Below are 20,432 nucleotides of genomic sequence, written 5' to 3'. Positions count from 1 at the left end.
TGTGATCATTCTGACCCCACGGGGTGGGATTTTGCGTGGAGCACCAGATCGAGGGAGATTATCAGTGGTCTTGTATGTCTTCCATTTTCTAATTATTGCTCCCACAGTTGATTTCTTCACTCCAAGCTGGTTGGCTATTGCAGATTCAGTCTTCCCAGCCTGGTGCAGGGCTACAATTTTGTTTCGGGTGTCCTCTGACAGCTCTTTGGTCTTCACCATAGTGGAGTTTGGAGTCAGACTGTTTGAGGGTGTGCACAGGTGTCTTTTTATACTGATAACAAGTTTAAACAGGTGCCATTACTACAGGTAATGAGTGGAGGAAAGAGGAGACTCTTAAAGAAGAAGTTACAGGTCTGTGAGAGCCAGAAATCTTGATTGCTTGTTTCTGACCAAATACTTATTTTCCACCATAATATGCAAATAAAATGAAAAAAAAAAACAGACAATGTGATTTTCTGGATTTTTTTTTCTCAGTTTGTCTCCCATAGTTGAGGTCTACCTATGATGTAAATTACAGACGCCTCTCATCTTTTTAAGTGGTGGAACTTGCACTATTGCTGACTGACTAAATTCTTTTTTTCCCCACTGTATATACTACATACATACTACATGCATGCTACATACATACTACATACATACTACATACATACTACATACATACCACATATATACTACATACATACTACATGCATGCTACATACATACTACATACATACTACATGCATGCTACATACATAACACATATATACTACATGCATGCTACATACATACTACATGCTACATACATACTACATATATACTACATACATACTACATACATACTACATGCATGCTACATACATACTACATGCTACATACATACTACATGCTACATACATACTACATATATACTACATGCATGCTACATACATACTACATGCTACATACATACTACATACATACTACATACATACTACATGCATGCTACATACATGCTACATACATACTACATGCTACATACATACTACATATATACTACATGCATGCTACATACATACTACATGCTACATACATACTACATATATACTACATACATACTACATACATACTACATACATGCTACATACATACTGAATGCTACATACATACTACATACATACTACATACATACCACATATATACTACATACATACTACATGCATGCTACATACATACCACATACATACTACATACATGCTACATACATACTACATGCATGCTACATACATAACACATATATACTACATGCATGCTACATACATACCACATACATACTACATACATACTACATACATACTACATGCATGCTACATGCATACTACATGCTACATACATACTACATATATACTACATGCATGCTAGATACATACTACATGCTACATACATACTACATATATACTACATACATACTACATACATACTGCATGCATGCTACATACATACTACATGCTACATACATACCACATACATACTACATACATACTACATGCTACATGCTACATACATACTACATATATACTACATGCATGCTACATACATACTACATACATACTACATGCTACATACATACCACATATATACTACATACATACTACATACAATACATTCATACAATACATACATAGACATACAGTACATATAACATAGAGTAACATACTTACCAATACTTGTCACATTGTTCGCCGAAGCCATTGTCTTTTACGGAATAAATATTAACATAACAAACAACAAAAATACTCACCCACGATCCGAAGCAGTCCACGAGTGTGTCCCACGACGATCTTGGGTAGAGAACTACAGCATCAGCTGATGCTGCCGTTCTCTACAGGCTGCAGGAATCCAATGACGGAAGGTAGGTATCCTTCCGCACTGTATTCCTCCGCCACTTAAAAAAAAAAAGTCCCTAGTCTCACTTTATGCCATTGCTGCGTGGGAAATTCCCACACAGCTTTTACCATAAAGTGAGACTAGGGACATTTTTTTTTTAAGTGGCGGAGGAATACAGTGCGGAAGGATACCTACCTTCCGTCATTGGATTCCTGCAGCCCGTAGAGAACGGCAGCATCAGCTGATGCTGCAGTTCTCTACCCAAGATCGTCGTGGGACACACTCGTGGACTGCTTCGGATCGTGGGTGAGTATTTTTGTGGTTTGTTATGTTAATATTTATTCCGTAAAAGACAATGGCTTCGGGGAACAATGTGACAAGTATTGGTAAGTATGTTACTCTATGTTATATGTACTGTATGTCTATGTATGTATTGTATGAATGTATTGTATGTAGTATGTAAGTAGTATATATGTGGTATGTATGTAGCATGTAGTATGTATGTAGCATGCATGTAGCATGCATGTAGCATGCAGTATGTATGTAGCATGCATGTAGTATATATGTAGTATGTATGTGGTATGTATGTAGCATGTAGTATGTATGTAGCATGCATGTATTATGTATGTAGTATGTATGTAGCATGCATGTAGTATATATGTAGTATGTATGTAGCATGTAGTATGTATGTAGCATGCATGTAGTATATATGTAGTATGTATGTAGCATGTAGTATGTATGTAGCATGCATGTAGTATATATGTAGTATGTATGTAGCATGTAGTATGTATGTAGCATGTATGTAGTATGTATGTAGTATGTATGTGGTATGTATGTAGCATGTAGTATGTATGTAGCATGCATGTAGTATATATGTGTTAAGTATGTAGCATGTAGCATGCATGTAGCATGCATGTAGTATGTATGTAGTATATATGTGGTATGTATGTAGCATGTAGTATGTATGTAGCATGCAGTATGTATGTAGCATTCATGTAGTATATATGTAGTATGTATGTAGCATATATGTAGTATGTATGTAGCATGTAGTATGTATGTAGCATGCAGTATGTATGTAGCATGCATGTAGTATATATGTAGTATGTATGTAGCATATATGTAGTATGTATGTATCATGTAGTATATATGTAGTATGCATGTTGCATGCATGTAGTATATATGTAGTATGTATGTTGCATGTAGTATATATGTAGTATGCATGTTGCATGTAGTATATATGTAGTATGAACGTAGCATGTATGTAGTATGTAGTATGAATGTAGCATGTATGTAGTATGCATGTTGTATGTATGTAGCATGTATGTAGCATGTAATGTTTTTTTTTTTTTTACATTCAACACATTAGCCGGATGATGGGACTACTACTGTCCCATCATTGGCTAATGTGTCAATCACTGTCATGGTAGCAGGCATCGCCCGATGGGACTTGTAGTCCCATCGGACGATGCCTGCACAGACCCCCGAAGCCTGCACAGACCACCGGCAGGCCGGCACAGCCCCCCGGCAGGCCGGCACAGCCCACCGGAGCCTGCACAGACCACCGGCAGGCCGGCACAGCCCCCCGGCAGGCCGGCACAGCCCACCGGAGCCTGCACAGACCACCGGCAGGCCGGCACAGCCCCCGGCAGGCCGGCACAGACCACCGGAGCCTGCACAGACCACCGGCAGGCCGGCACAGACCACCGGAGCCTGCACAGACCCCCTGGCAGGCCGGCACAGCCCCCCGAAAGGCCCGTACAGACCCCAGAGAGGCTGTACAAGGCAAAAACAGGGTTTTTCTTATTCCGATACCGGAAGTCCCATAGACTTGAATGGGACTTCCGGTATCGGAATCGGCGATACCGATACTTTTTTTTAAGATCGGCCGATCCATTCCGATCCGATACTTTGAAGTATCGGACGGTATCGCTCAACTCTAATGATAAGCTTAATAGATCAGGAATAAATCGTTTGTGTGTCTCTATCTGTGCAGCATCTGCAGCAGGCTGCTTCTCTCATGCACAAACACAGGAAATCAGGAAATACAGTCACATGCTATCCCTGTGTGAGCCTTATGGAGTTTTTTTTGCTCTATCTTTATAAACAGCATATAAATCTAGCAAGTAAACACTCATAGATAGGAATGGAGTTGTTGCACCAAACATATTCCAACACAACTCAATGTAAGTCTATGAGAGCCAGTACAAGGTCAAAAAGAGGTTCTCATAGACTTAAATTGAGCACTTGTGATGGCTACCTCTGACTTCCAGTCACTCATAAGATGCCATCACAATATGGAGTGGGACCGAAAGGGCTCCAGGCACAGCTGAAGGCACAGCTGGGAAGTATAACACTAGGGTCAGGGATCTGTAGCACTGCTCTAACTCTGAAATAAAAAGAAATCATGGAGTCATTCTATTATGTAAAGGCATCTTGTTATTTCCCCTCTTGATTTAATTGTGCTCTTGCATTATGCTATGTCATCTTAAAACCTTTTCATAGATAAGGAAACAAAAAGGTTTTGGTGCAATCATGGTGATCTAACAGAATTTTACCACAACTGCCACCTGATCAGAAGTTGCTAAACCTTAGTGTTATTATTACTGCCATCCATTGTGTGCACAAAGCAAAATATATGGTAAAACTTTACACAGGATACATCTATTCACATTCATCCCTTCTTCAGTAGAGTTTGTAATGTAATTTCCCTCTCAGGCAAAGACATACAAATCACAACATACTTGTAAAAACGTTCATAGAAGTCATTTGACCTTGTGCCAACCACTGCATTAACTCATTCTGTATTGCTTTAATTATTCTTTTACTTTTTGTAACAAAAAAAAATTCTCAACATAAAATTAAGACAATTTAGCGAGTGTACAGTATTCTTTCACAGCATACAAGTACATAAAAAATTATTTTTTGCAAACCTTTAACCTTCCTGAAAATGCTACGGTATTAAAGGGAACCTGTTAATAGAATAGTGCTACCCGAACAACAGCATGAATCAGAGCTTGGCTGTGTTATTGCAGCCAGGTATGTTTGAAAACCCGGTAATTGCACAACAAGTCTCTGATTTATACTGCCCGTGGTTTGGGCAGCAACAATCAAATAATAATTTTCCTTTGAAGAGTTTGCCCAGAAGTAATCTTTTTTTTATTTTAGAGGTGTGCTACTGCGCATGTTTAAAAAAAATAAATACAATGATACTCACCCTCCCCAGTTCTCTAGGCTTCCTCTGTGAGTAAATCACGCAGAGCTCAGTGATTGGCTGCCGAAATTATTTGTGCTGTCGATGTTATGTCACCGCTGCATCCAGTGAACAAAGATTAGAGTAATCATTGAGAGGTAGAACTGGGCCGGGGAGGGAAAGTATCCTTTTTTCCTGTGTTCAATATGTGCAAGCTTTAGGGATTAAAAAAAAGCATTTTGTGACAACCCTTTTAATATAGTATTTACAGTAGATGTGAATTTTGTTACAGATTTTGCAGAGAATTTCAGCCATTTTAATTCTTTTGGTGAAATTTTTATTTTAAACAATTGCTTTGTATTATGCATTTCTGTAAAGGAAACTTGCAATAGACCCTTTTGTGTGAACTTGACTTGGCTATTCCTGTAGCCAAGAAATAAAGACTCAAGTACACAACAGAGTCATGAGCAACCTTACAGCGACCCAGAACCAACTGCTACTTCGTACAAAGTTCTTTAGGCTTATACATTGATTCGTTGGCTCAAACAGTTCATGCATATCCAATTGGGGTAAACAAAATCTTTTAGGAGAAAATGAAAAATACAAGGTCCTTGAGGAAGCCACTGTGTATGGCAGGAAGCATGGGATGATATGTCCTACCCTTTCCTATCTGCAAATCCCAATTTTTGGTTATATTAAACTTTTGTCTGCTTTTATTTTCATGAATCGTGTCTCTTTAATATAATTATTTTTAGCACTGAGTAACTTTATATTGACACGATTCTCATACCGAGGGTCTTCAGTCCCTATTTTGCTGTGCATGCGAAAAATGATTCTTGGAATCCAGCACGTATCAGGGTACAGACTCTTGGTAAAATTTATTTATTTTTTGTGCTCTTGTTTTAAAAATGTTGTCCTATGTGCGCTTTGCAAGGAAAAAGATTTTTTTTTGTTATTACTATTTGTAGTTTTTTTGCTCTCTTTTGGTAAATAAGGGGATACAAAGTTTGCGTGAATGCCTCAACTCAACTCCATGTGATAGGTGTAATAAGAGAGTGTGAACCACTTATCTAATATTGATGACTCCTTCACTTACATATGTAATGATGCATGCCTTCTTTCAATTCTCTAGGTTTAGCAGACAATGCATTGTTGACAAAGATAAAAGAAACCAGTGCAGATATTGTCGCCTGAAAAAGTGTTTTAGAGCGGGAATGAAAAAAGAAGGTACATTTCTATTTGCTCTGTTGGCTTTCTTTAGGTTGAGCGCTGTACAATAGAAGAAGTGAAGAACAGTTCTTTATTCTAAGTCATATGTTTGTGTCTCATGTAAAATTTGTATACAAGGGCACTTAGGTTAAAATATAACTTTCCAAGTGACAACAACTGCTATGAGCAATGGAAGCACTCCAAAATAGAAGGAGCAATACTGTTTTAGGTCGTGAAATTAATGGGTAGTTCAGAATTTGCTAAACAAGTCTAAGGCTATGTTCATATAGAGTTTTACACAATGTTCAATGGCTCCGTTGGGGCTTGTGTCTGACTCACTGCAAAGCTGGATTTGGGCATATATGCTGACAGGACAATTGACTATGACGATGCAGGCAGAGTCACAGTCAGGGCTTGAATGGCCATCTGGCAATTCTGGAAAATGCCAGAAGGGCCTGTCTGGTCATGGGCTGCCTTGTTTCCTATGTTGTTAAGACACCCATACTGTTAAGAGTACAAAGTCGCTGACTCCGTCACTTACTCCAGCATGTCACGGGTTTCATTAGAAATATTGGTCTTGTAGTAAATCTTCCTTTTCTCCATAAAGGGTAACATTAGTAACATATCCCATCTGGTTCTTGGGGACATGGACACCATGGGCCTGTATGATTTCAAATGCCAGGGCTGAATTTCATCCCCAGTCCGTACCTGGTCACATTGTTCTGTGTCGTAAACAACTTTGGCCATATACGCTTATTGCAGGTGGGCACTAAGATGTAGTAGATTACATATTTCTGTCATCCTCAACTACTAGTATATACAGTCATATGTAAAAGTTTGGGCACCCCTATTAATGTTAACCTTTTTTCTTTATAACAATTTTGTTTTTTGCAACAGCTATTTCAGTTTCATATATCTAATAACTGATGGACTCAGTTCTATTTCTGGATTCAAATGAGGTTTATTGTACTAACAGAAAATGTGCAATCTGCATTTAAACAAAATTTGATCGGTGCAAAAGTATGGGAACCCTTATCATTTTCTTGATTTGAACACTCCTAACTACTTTTTACTGACTTCCTGAAGCACTAAATTGGTTTTGTAACCTCATTGAGCTTTGAACTTCATAGCCAGGTGTATCAACTCATGAGAAAAGGTATTTAAAGTGGCCACTTGCAAGTAGTTCTCCTATTTCATTCTCCTATGAAGAGTGGCATCATGGGCTCCTCAAAACAACTCTCAAATGATCTGAAAACAAAGATTATTCAACATAGCTTTTCAGGGGAAGGATACAAAAAGTTGTCTCAGAGATTTAACCTGTCAGTTTCCACTGTGAGGAACATAGTAAGGAAATGGAAGAACACAGGTACAGTTCTTGTTAAGCCCAGAAGTGGCAGGCCAAGAAAAATATCAGAAAGGCAGAGAAGAAGAATGGTGAGAACAGTCAAGGACAATCCACAGACCACCTCCAAAGACCTGCAGCATCATCTTGCTGCAGATGGTGTCACTGTGCATCGGTCAACAATACAGCGCACTTTGCACAAGGAGAAGCTGTATGGGAGAGTGATGCGAAAGAAGCCGTTTCTGCAAGCACGCCACAAGCAGAGTCGCCTGAGGTATGCAAAAGCACATTTGGACAAGCCAGTTACATTTTGGAAGAAGGTCCTGTGGACTGATGAAACAAAGATTGAGTTGTTTGGTCATACAAAAAGTTGTTATGCATGCGCTGTATTGTTGACCGATGCACAGTGACACCATCTGCAGCTAGATGATGCTGCAGGTCTTTGGAGGTGGTCTGTGGATTGTCCTTGACTGTTCTCACCATTCTTCTTCTCTGCCTTTCTGATATTTTTCTTGGCCTGCCACTTCTGGGCTTAACAAGAACTGTACCTGTGTTCTTCCATTTCCTTACTATGTTCCTCACAGTGGAAACTGACAGGTTAAATCTCTGAGACAACTTTTTGTATTCTTCCCCTGAAAAGCTATGTTGAATAATCTTTGTTTTCAGATCATTTGAGAGTTGTTTTGAGGAGCCCATGATGCCACTCTTCATAGGAGAATCAAATAGGAGAACTACTTGCAAGTGGCCACTTTAAATACCTTTTCTCATGAGTTGATACACCTGGCTATGAAGTTCAAAGCTCAATGAGGTTACAAAACCAATTTAGTGCTTCAGGAAGTCAGTAAAAAGTAGTTAGGAGTGTTCAAATCAAGAAAATGATAAGGGTGCCCATACTTTTGCACCGGTCAAATTTTGTTTAAATGCAGATTGCACATTTTCTGTTAGTACAATAAACCTCATTTGAATCCAGAAATATAACTGAGTCCATCAGTTATTAGATATATGAAACTGAAATAGCTGTTGCAAAAACCAAAATTGTTATAAAGAAAAAAGGTTAACATTAATAGGGGTGCCCAAACTTTTACATATGACTGTAGCCAAAAGTGATGTACAATATAGTACATGGGGACTCCGTTTGCATCATTATAGTCAGTTGTCTCATCAAGTCCCGTTTTGTGGGGTTTCAGATGAAATGCCCTATAGAGCCACTGAATGTAGGGTAAAATATCATGTAAATCCTGCCTAAGGTCTTTAAAATCAGCACTTCTGTTGACAATGGTTGGATCTAGTATTGCAGCTCAGGTGAATAAATATCAGAGTCAAGACACTAGATAGAGCCATAGACAAGTGTGACGTTTTTGTGGAGCACTTTGGATTATGGATTACATTTGCTTCTAACCTCATCCTTACTATTTAGTGCTATATTCAGGTCTCATGTTTTTTTCTCTTGGTTCTCTGCAGTAACTTTAGAAGACAACTTCTCAAGTGCACAAAAAAGGGAAGGGATACAGAATATAGAATCAAAAATATATTAGTCCATGCCTAGTGAAATATTATAGTTCATTTAGATACAACACTAGCTTAATTTTCTATTAACATTAACGAAATGATCAAAAGCTCAGCTTGCAGTTCTTGGTTAACAAAAGTACAAGTCAGCCTTAGTTATCACTGCTCAGTAGAGATGAGCGACTTTGCCTTGTTTAGGGTCGAGTCGGGTTTCATGAAACCCGACTTTCTCAAAAGTCGAGTCGAACAAAATCGACCGACTATCGGGAAAAGTCAAAGGTCCGACTGAAACACGAAACCCAATGCAAGTCAATGGGGAAGCAAAGTTGGCAGGGAGTGGAGGACACTAAACACACCTACATGCTGAACCGCTTTTTTAAAGTGCGCGAAATCTCTCTCTCTCCGGATGCTGCGCATGTCATCTCGTTGCCCACAGTGTACGTCCTTGCTCAGTGGCTGAAAAAAGTCACATGCAAGCATTCTGGGAAATCCGACTTTGGCGCTCATTTTGCTGACCGCATGGCTGACTTCACGCTGTGGTCAGGTTTCAGTCTGCGAAACCCGACTTTGCCTTAAGTCGGCGACTTATGAATCTGGCCAACCTGTTTCGCTCAACTCTACTGCTCAGTCTTGTGGTCATTATCTGAACTAATAGCATATACATTTATTTTGAGTATATTTGTTAATGGAAATACATTTCACCTATTTTTTAATATAGCTGTTCAAAATGAAAGAGATCGAATAAGTACAAGAAAAAATACATTTGATGGAAGCAGTATCCCCTCCATTAACACACTGTCACAAGCTGAGGCTCTGTCTCGCCAGGTAAGAAAACATCAATTTGAATGCAATCAAAACTTGCTTCACATATTAAATGTTTTTTACTAAAGTCTTACAAATATACATTATATACAGAACTGATAGACTATACATATATAGTGTGTCCGTAAAGTCATGGCGCACTTTTAAATAGGCAGGGGTTCTGTCAAGCCATGGCCACTACGATCCCCAGATCTGATGCCCTTAGACATTTACTTTTGGGCTTATGTGAAGCAACATGTGTACATCGAAGATATCAATTAGATTAATCAGTTGAAACTGAGAATCGCTGATGTTATTCACTCTGTTACATCAGACATCCTAACCCGTGTGTGGCAAGAACTTCACTATCGTTTCGATGTGTGTAGGGCAACAAATGGAGCCCACATCGAACTGCACTGAATAGGCATGAAACTGGGAGAGTGTTTCTTTCATTTGGAGCAGATTTCATATTTCTATCGTTTTTTGTTGCTTTCCAGTGACTGGTCAAAAGTGCACCATGACTTTACGGACACACTGTACAAGCTCTGTATGTGAACTGATAGACTGTACATATATCATCACTTTATTTGAACTGTTAGACTGTACATATATATATATATATATATCAGCTCTTTATGTGTATGTATATACATATACATATTTGTCTATGCATCAATAGTATTTTAGTATTTGATCCCTTGCAGATTTTGTTTGCCCACTAACAAAGACATGAAGAGTCTATAATATTAAGGATAGGTTTACTTTTTAGAATATCACAAAAAAAATCCAGAATATCACATTGTATAAATTATATAAATGCATTTGCATTTTGCCGTGAAAAATAAGTATTTGATCATCCACCAACCATTAGGAGTTCTGGCTCCTACAGACCAGTTAGACGCTCCTAATCAACTTATCACCTGCATTAAAGACAGCTGACTTACATAGTCACCTTTAAAAAAGAATCCTGACCACAGACTCAATTAATCAGTCAGACTCTAATCTCTACAACATGGGCAAGACCAAAGACCTTTATAAGGATGTCAGGGACAAGATCATAGACCTGCACAAAGCTGGAATGGGTTACAAAACCATAAGTAAGATGCTGGGTAAGAAAGAGACAACTGTTGGTGCTATAGTAAGAAAATGGAAGAAATACAAAATGACTGTCAATTAACATTGATCTGGGGCACCATGCAAAACCTCACCTCGTGGATTATCCTTGATCATGAGGTAGGTGAGAGATCAGCATAAAACAACATGGGGGGATCTTGTTAATGATCGCAAGGCAGGTGGGACCACAGCACATTAAGGTCATGGAGTGGCCTATCCAGTCTCCAGATGTTATTCCCATAGAAAACTTATGGAGGGAGTTGAAGCTCCCAGTTGCCAAGCAACAGCCTCAAAATCTTAATAATTTAGAGATGATCTGCAAAGAGGAGTGGACCAAAATTCCTCCCGACATGTGCGCAAACATCATCATCAACTACAAAAAAGTCTGACTGCTGTGCTTGCCAACAAGGGTTTTGCCACCAAATATTAAGTCTTGTTTGCCAGAGCAATCAAATACTCATTTCTCACTGCAAAATGCAAATAAGTTTATAGAATTAATACAATGTGATTTTCTGGATTTTATTTTTGACATTCTATCTCTCAATGTTAAAATTTACCTACCCTTAAAATTATAGACTGTTCATGTCTTTGTCAGTGGGCAAACTTACAAAATCAGCAAGGGACCAAATACTTATTTCCCTCACTATACACTAGTGATCCACTTCATATGTTGACTCTAACAAGAATATATATTTCTTAAGTCTCAAAAGGTGCAGCAACATAAACAACATAAAATACAACCTTAATAATTTCATCCCTTCACCCCTCAGACTGTTTTCGCCTTCCTGACTAGGTCAACTTTTTCAATTCTGATGAATGTCAAATTTTGAGTTAATAACTTTGGAGCACTTAAACATGTCTTAGGCTGGTTTCACATTTGCGTTTTTTAGCGCTGGAAAAAAACGCATACGTGCGCATGCGATTTTTCCCCTATATTTAACATGGGTGCGCATACCTGCGCACTTGTAAGCGCATGTATGCGATTTTCATGCGCTGCGTTTTTTTGGGGTGTGCGTTGGTATTTTCCAGACGCTGCATGTTGCATTTTTTGGCCCTTGAAAAAATCGCATGCGCACGTATGCGCACGTTTTGCACTAAAAATGGCCATTATAGCCTATGGATGCGCATACGTGCGCACTGGCATGCGCAGGTATGCGCTTTTTTAGCGCAGCGTTTTTTGGGTGGTGTCCACTTTTTATCCTAGTTAGAATCTTCTAAAGTCCAAAAAAAAAAGGCTATATAAAGGAGGTGCCTGCCAAAACTCTGCCACTACTACACTAGACAGATTGAAGAGCAGACATTCAACCAAGAACCCATTATATCAGCGAAGAATGTGAGTATATTACATTATATGCCTGTCCTTTTAAATTATGTATGTACTAATGATTTTTATTATTTTTACATGCAGTATGTCTTCAGAATCGGAGTATTCCCCATCGCGGCAGGAATTGGCGCAAGCAGACCGTGAGGTGATTATTTTCGTGCATCTGGTAAGTATATCTGCTGCTTCTCCAAATCTCTTACGTTTTTTTCAACTTTCAGACATCGTCATCATCATCTGCGGACGGGAATAGTGAGGGCGAACAGCAGGAGCAGCGAAGCCAATTTCCGGTGGTTATACGTAATGTAAGTATCAAATGATTTGTAATGTTTTTTTTTTTTTTTTATCTTCTATTTTTACTCTTTTTTTTGTTTCTTTTTTTGTAACTTTTTAGTCAATTTAAATTTGATTATTCTAATGAATGTGTTTTGTCTAGGTTCCACAACGGGATGAAGACGTCTACCTGGATAATGAGCAGCTCATCAGCCTGGTCCAGGAGCGTTCGCCGTTGTGGGACAGCCGTGACCGGCTGTACAAGGACAATGTGGTGACACGGCGGCTATGGAATGAGGTGGCCGCAGCGTTGATGGATGGCTGGGACAGCGCCACAGCATCCGCCAAAAAGGCGTTTAGTGAGTATTTCCCTGCTCTGTATTGTGCCGCAGTGACTGTTGTCCTTGACGGCACTGTTGGGTTTCGTGCTAGGCGTATTCTAGCAGGAAACCCAACAGTGTCATCGTGGTCTACAGTGACTGCTTTGAGTATTGTATTGCTACATTGTGCCGCAGTGACTGTTGTCCTTGACGGCACTGTTGGGTTTCGTGCTAGGCGTATTCTAGCAGGAAACCCAAAAGTGTCATCGTGGTCTACAGTGACTGCTTTGAGTATTGTATTGCTACATTGTGCCGCAGTGACTGTTGTCCTTGACGGCACTGTTGGGTTTCGTGCTAGGCGTATTCTAGCAGGAAACCCAACAGTGTCATCGTGGTCTACAGTGACTGCTTTGAGTATTGTATTGCTACATTGTGCCGCAGTGACTGTTGTCCTTGACGGCACTGTTGGGTTTCGTGCTAGGCGTATTCTAGCAGGAAACCCAACAGTGTCATCGTGGTCTACAGTGACTGCTTTGAGTATTGTATTGCTACATTGTGCCGCAGTGACTGTTGTCCTTGACGGCACTGTTGGGTTTCGTGCTAGGCGTATTCTAGCAGGAAACCCAACAGTGTCATCGGGGTCTACAGTGACTGCTTTGAGTATTGTATTGCTACATTGTGCCGCAGTGACTGTTGTCCTTGACGGCACTGTTGGGTTTCGTGCTAGGCGTATTCTAGCAGGAAACCCAACAGTGTCATCGGGGTCTACAGTGACTGCTTTGAGTATTGTATTGCTACATTGTGCCGCAGTGACTGTTGTCCTTGACGGCACTGTTGGGTTTCGTGCTAGGCGTATTCTAGCAGGAAACCCAACAGTGTCATCGGGGTCTACAGTGACTGCTTTGAGTATTGTATTGCTACATTGTGCCGCAGTGACTGTTGTCCTTGACGGCACTGTTGGGTTTCGTGCTAGGCGTATTCTAGCAGGAAACCCAACAGTGTCATCGTGGTCTACAGTGACTGCTTTGAGTATTGTATTGCTACATTGTGCCGCAGTGACTGTTGTCCTTGACGGCACTGTTGGGTTTCGTGCTAGGCGTATTCTAGCAGGAAACCCAACAGTGTCATCGTGGTCTACAGTGACTGCTTTGAGTATTGTATTGCTACATTGTGCCGCAGTGACTGTTGTCCTTGACGGCACTGTTGGGTTTCGTGCTAGGTGTATTCTAGCAGGAAACCCAACAGTGTCATCGGGGTGTACAGTGACTGCTTTGAGTATTGTATTGCTAAATTGTGAAGCAGTGACTGTTGTACTTGACGGCACTGTTTTTTTTTATCAACAGTGGACAAAGTCCGAACACGTTGGCGTTCGATCAAGGACCGCTTCAACAGTGATGTTCGTGCTGAGGGCCAGGTTCGCAGTGGATCTGCGTCAAGGACCAGAACTAGATACCGTCACTATCACGCGTTGCAGTTCCTAAGACCGGTCCTTGCCACAAGATCGTAAGTATTATACATTTTGGGTTTTTATTTTTATTAATCTGTGTTTTTCTAATCCACAGCTGATGCTTCTTGTAAAGGCATGGTAGTAATGATTTTCCTTTCTTCCACAGCACCTGGAGCAGCACCCTGCAACCTGGCCCTGGAGCGGTCCTTCGTCGGACGTCCTCTGACCCGTCCCAGCCATCCGACAGCCAGGAAGCACCTTGCAGGTCCCACACACACACAGCTGGTGACCAGGAAGCTGGGCCATCAGGTGTTCCCCTGTCCCAGGTCTCTGCCACTGGTTATGCGGGCACTACCCGCCAGCGGCAGAGGGCCTTGGACAGGAATGTCTTGCCCGAGTTTATGCATTTGAGCGAGACATTTAATTCCAGCCTCAAGTCACTGTCCGACAGAGTTGAAAGCGGTTTTGCACTGATGGAACGTGGTTTTAACCACTTTGAACACCGCTTCAATTCTGTAGAACAGCGCCTTGACCGTCTGGAGGCCGACCTCAACAGACCAGCACACCATTTTTTTAGTAAGATTGAAAAGGGCATGGCGGAACACCTTAGTCCTGATCAACAGCTGAATGTGCTGCAGGCCTGCAACAATGCTTTCTTGCAGGCTATGCAGCATAATCGGTACGGTCAGCAGTCAGTGGTGTCCTTTCCACCTGTGCCACCATTGACTCGCTTCACCTCACTACCGACTTGTGCTGCATACCACTGCACGGACACCTCTCTTCAAAGGCTGGACACCCACCGTTACACCACCACAAGTCTGAGTGCAGCTGGTCACTTCACCGACACCACCATGGCAAGCGCTGCTCCTGTCTGGAGCACCACCGCCAATCCCATGCATGCGTGGAGCTCAGCCACCACTAGGCAAACATGGAACAGCCCTGCCGCTACAACAACATGTAGTAGCCCTGCCACCACCACTCTGCAAACCTGGGCCATCACTGCCGCCACCAGTCCTCCTGCAAGGACGAGCACTGACCAAGAAGAGCAGCATCAGCCACCTCAGCAGCAGCAGCCAACTCAGCAGCCGCCACCTCAGCAGCAGCAGCCACCTCAGCAGCAGCCGCCACCTCAGCAGCAGCAGCAACCACCTCAGCAGCAGCCGCCACCTCAGCAGCAGCAGCAACCACCTCAGCAGCAGCAACCACCTCAGCAGCAGCTGCCACCTCAGCAGCAGCCGCCACCTCAGCAGCAGCCGCAACCTCTGCAGCAGCAGCCGCCACCTCAGCAGCAGCAGCCATACCAGCAGACGGGGGACCTACATTCCATATTTGCCCCTACTTCAAGGCGAAATCAATCAAGGCGGGCATTGGGCCAAAGTCGGTCCAGGCACACAAGCCTACGGCGACATGCCATTACAACTAATGTAACTGAACAGATTTCCTCTCCTACAAGTGTTCCAAGTTTAATTCCCTTAACTGGACTACCTTCCCCCACAAGTTTTGTTGCCCCTTCCCCTCAAACACCGTCTTCAACTGCAAGTGTTGCATATTCCCTGCACACCCCCAAATTGAAACCATCTGCCCCCAAACGCCGTAAAAAATAATTTTTAAATTTTTTTTTTGTGATAAAAAATAAATTTACATTTGTGGTTCACCATTAATAAGTTTCATTAATGTTGTTTGCGCCGCTCACACACACTGATGGGTAAATACATGTTAAAAACCAACCCAAGGGCTAGTATAGTCATATGTGAAATAACATGGACTAGTATAGTCATTCAAAGGCCTAGTGTAATAACTCTAGTTTTACCAAATAGAATCTGGTTTCATGAAAAACAAATTGTTGAAACTTGTCTAAAAAATAAAGTTTCTTTCTAGTTTCACCACTTTGTTTTTGGTGAAACAAGATGCTAGTTGTTTAAAATGCTAGTTGTTAAAAATCGAGTTATTACAGTAGGCCTTGGTATGACTATACTAGGCCGTGGTATTTCACATATACTACTATCCCCAAGGCCTAGTATACTCATATTTGAAATACCACGGCCTAGTATAGTCATTCCAAGGCCTAGTGTAATAACTCTAGTTTTACAAAATAGAATCTGGTTTCATGAAAAACAAACTGTTGAAACTTGTCTAAAAAATAAGTTTCTTTCTAGTTTCACCAGTTTGTTTTTGGTGAAACAAGATGCTAGTTGTTAAAAATCGAGTTATTACAGTAGGCCTTGGTATGACTATACTAGGCCGTGGTATTTCACATATACTACTAGCCCCAAGGCCTAGTATACTCATATTTGAAATACCACGGCCTAGTATAGTCATTCCAAGGCCTAGTGTAATAACTCTAGTTTTACAAAATAGAATCTGGTTTCATGAAAAACAAACTGTTGAAACTTGTCTAAAAAATAAGTTTCTTTCTAGTTTCACCAGTTTGTTTTTGGTGAAACAAGATGCTAGTTGTTAAAAATCGAGTTATTACAGTAGGCCTTGGTATGACTATACTAGGCCGTGGTATTTCACATATTACTATACTACTAGCCCCAAGGCCTAGTATACTCATATTTGAAATACCACGGCCTAGTATAGTCATTCAAAGGCCTAGTGTAATAACTTTTAATGGAGCAGATTACATTCATCCACTCAATGCTGACTTGTATTCCCCATGGACTTTCATTGGGGTTGGGTTTTGAGTGTTGTGTTTTGAGAAAATCACATACTTTGTTTTAAACTATTTGCACAATTTTATCTTGAAAAAAAATGGTTTCCTGATTCATGGCCTGCAGCTTTGCTCATTCCAATATATTTAACGCAGACTAGCAATGCTGCATTTTAACTCGTATGTGTATTTACCTGCCCAGGTGTGTGAACATAACAAAATTCAGTTATACATGGGAAGTTTTTTAATTAATCGGAGTTTAAAAAATATAGTGCACTCAGTAATGGTATCAAATAAGGATTTTTATTACCATAAACAACAACATTACACCATTTCATCTTGCCAGTGCACCCGTCCTACATCAGAAATAAAGTAGGCCGCAAATTTGTCCCTCATTTGGCCAACTTCAACGGATGACCTGAGAGTGTGCTGAGTGAATTCAGGCAATGGGTTAGGAGCATCATCGTCCAGTTCAAAGGTCGGGTGCTCTTTAGCCATCACAAAGTTATGTAGAACCACACAGGCCTTCACCACCTCATCGACTGTTTCAAGTTTAAGATTAATGGCCGTGCCCAGAATTCGCCATCTGGAAACAAGAATCCCAAAAGCACACTCGACAGTTCTTCTGGCCCTGGTCAGCCTGTAATTAAAAATTTTTTTGGTGTGGTCCAAGTCCCGGCTGGAGTAGGGTTTCAGTAAGTTTCCGCACATTTGAAAAGCCTCATCGCCAACCATTACAAAGGGCAGTGGCGGAGCTTCGGTGTGAGGAAGAGGCCGTGGCATAGGGAAATTAAATTGGTTGCCATACAACCTCCGGCCCATGTCTGAGTTTTTAAAAGCCTGCGAGTCATTACCACGGCCAAATGCTCCAATGTCCACTGCTACAAACATACATCCGGCATCCGCAATTGCAATGAGTACTATTGAAAAGTACTTTTTGTAATTATAGTACTCAGATCCCGTTCTTTGGGGTTTGATGATCCGTATGTGTTTCCCATCAACAGCTCCCAAACAGTTGGGAAAATTGCATACTGTCCAGAATTTGTCAGCAATTTCCATCCACTTTTCAGCGGTGGGCAGGGGCATAAATTCTGGGCAAAGAACATTCCAGAGAGCCCGGCAGGTGTCAGCAACAATTCCAGACAAGGTAGAGATTCCAATACGGTACTGGAAGTGTAGTGAGGATAGGGTTTCTCCAGTCGCCAGGAATCTGTGAACAGACAAAGAAGTAAAATTAATATTTATGTATATTATTTTTAAAAACTATAAAAAAAATATTAGTACATTCACGAAAACTAATTACCCAAGGTTTTGAATACTAAATTTCCAAAAAAAAACATCAGACCACACCCCTTTGTTTTTAAAACATACCGTAATGTCACCAGTAGCCGTTCCTCAGGAGGAATCGCACGACGGAGCTGTGTGTCCTGTCTCCGGATGGATTGTTGGACACGAGCAAGCAAATCCATGAAACTTTCGTGGGACATCCGGATATAATCAGTAAATTTCTCCGGGTTTGCACGTAGCTCGCTGTAGAGGGTGTGGTATGCCCCACGGCTCTCCCGGAGTTCAACAATCGGATGTATCCACAAACGCCGCCGTCTTCGCTGCCTCTCTCTCTTCCTTTGTTCATGGCAAGCAACTGCATACGCCTGAGCCATCGCGATGTCCAAATCCAAGTTGAAGTGAAAACTCTTCCAGCGCAGATCCATGGTCACGAGAAGAATCAAGCAAATGTGAAGAATACTGTAGACAGGGTGTATATATATTAACATACCACACCCACAATGAAGTCCCATTGGTCTTGTGTGTTGTTGAATGGTTGTTTTTTCTTTTTTGTGGGGTTTTTCCAAAATCTGTAAAAAAACGCAAACGCACAAAAAACGCATACAAACGCGCAAAAACGCTGCGTTTTTTTCCTGCATGCGCATTAAAATGCTGGAAAAAAACGCAGCGTTTGTATGCATTTGTATGCGTTTTTTTAATGCGTTTTTTTGCGGGAAAAACGCGCTGCAAAAAAAAGCAAGTGTGAAACTAGCCTTAGGGTTCCGAGATTGTTTTTTACAACATGTTGTACTTCATGATAGTGGTAAATTTTAGGTAGATATAATTTGCGTTTATTTATGAAAATATCAAAAATGTTACAAAAATTTTAAAGTTTGCAATTTTCAAACTTTGAATTTTTATGCCTTTAAACCAGATAATTATACCACACAAAACAGATTATTATAGTAGTATTATAAATAAGATTTGCTACATTTCCACTTTACTACATCAGCATCATTTTTGAAACATATTACTTTTAGAATTGTAAGAGTTAAAAGTTTATCAGCTAGTTCTAATTTTTCCCTAAAAATGCACAAATCATTTTAACCCCCAAAAATGACAATATGGTAAAAACCGCAGTCTTCACAGTGCACAAAATCACATTCAAGAAGTTTTTTACCCTTTAGGGGGCTTCACAGGATTTAGGGCAATATTTAATGAAAAAAGTAAAATTTTACCTTTTCTTACAAAAATATTGATTTAACCTCTTCACTACCAAGGGTGGTTTGCACGTTAACTCCCGGGCCAATTTTTACAATTCTGACCACTGTCCCTTTATAAGGTAATAACTCTGAAACGCTTCCATGGATCCCGGTGATTCTGACACTGTTTTCTCGTGACATATTGTACTTCATGTTAGTGGTAAAATTTCATTCAAATAACTTGCGTTTATTTGTGAAAAAAATGAAAATTTGGCGAAAATTTTTAAAATTTCGCAATATTCCAAATTTGAATTTTTATGCCCTTAGATCACAGAGATATGGCACACAAAAAACTTGATAAGTAACATTCCCCACATGTTTACTTTACATCAGCACAATTTTGGAACCAAAATTTTTTTTTGTTAGGAAGTTGTAACTGTTAAAAATTGACCAGCGATTTCTCATTTTTGCAACACCATTTTATTTTTACGGACCACATCACATTTGAAGCCACTTTGTGGGGTGTATATGATAGAAAATACCCAAAAGTGACACCATTCTAAAAACTGCACCCCTTAAGGTGCTCAAAACCACATAAAAAAAGTTTATTAACCCTTTAGGTGCATCACAGGAATTTTTTGAATATTTAAAAAAAAATTAACATTTAACTTTTTTTCACAAAAAAATACTTCAGGTTCAATTTTTTTTATTTTACCAAGGGTAACAGGAGAAATTGGACTGCAAAAGTTATTGTACCATTTGTCTTGAGTACGCTGATACCCGATATGTGGGAGGGAATCACTGTTTCGGCGCATGGCAGAGCTCAGATGGGAAGGAGCGCCGTTTGACTTTTTCAATGCAAAAGTGGCTGGAATTCAGATCGGACGCCATGTCGCGTTTGGAGAGCCCCTGATGTGCCTAAACAGTGGAAACCCCCCACAAAT

At 40.5% G+C, this 20,432-nt stretch overlaps 2 protein-coding genes across 8 annotated transcripts in view; both read left to right on the top strand.

The window, feature by feature from the left end:
- HNF4G (hepatocyte nuclear factor 4 gamma) overlaps positions 1-20,432 on the top strand; it is a 259,847-nt gene that overhangs the window by 179,847 nt on the left and 59,568 nt on the right. For all 7 annotated transcript variants that reach the window (XM_073550629.1, XM_073550628.1, XM_073550627.1 and 4 more), the window contains exons 3-4: positions 6,168-6,262; positions 9,811-9,917. In XM_073550629.1, coding sequence (XP_073406730.1) covers positions 6,168-6,262; positions 9,811-9,917 — 202 coding nt within the window. The remainder of the gene's footprint in view (positions 1-6,167; positions 6,263-9,810; positions 9,918-20,432) is intronic.
- The window catches only part of LOC141053045 (uncharacterized), a 29,037-nt gene continuing 20,682 nt past the window's right edge, over positions 12,078-20,432 (top strand). Inside the window, exons 1-3 of the mRNA XM_073550376.1 lie at positions 12,078-12,475; positions 12,549-12,632; positions 12,764-13,457. Coding sequence (XP_073406477.1) covers positions 12,377-12,475; positions 12,549-12,632; positions 12,764-13,457 — 877 coding nt within the window. The 5' untranslated portion in view covers positions 12,078-12,376. The remainder of the gene's footprint in view (positions 12,476-12,548; positions 12,633-12,763; positions 13,458-20,432) is intronic.

This window comes from Dendrobates tinctorius, unplaced genomic scaffold (genome assembly GCF_039654945.1).
Source record: "Dendrobates tinctorius isolate UK_male_01 unplaced genomic scaffold, ASM3965494v1 ptg000165l, whole genome shotgun sequence".
Taxonomy (NCBI): Eukaryota; Metazoa; Chordata; class Amphibia; order Anura; family Dendrobatidae; genus Dendrobates; species Dendrobates tinctorius.
This window is presented reverse-complemented; position numbering and strand designations above follow the sequence as displayed.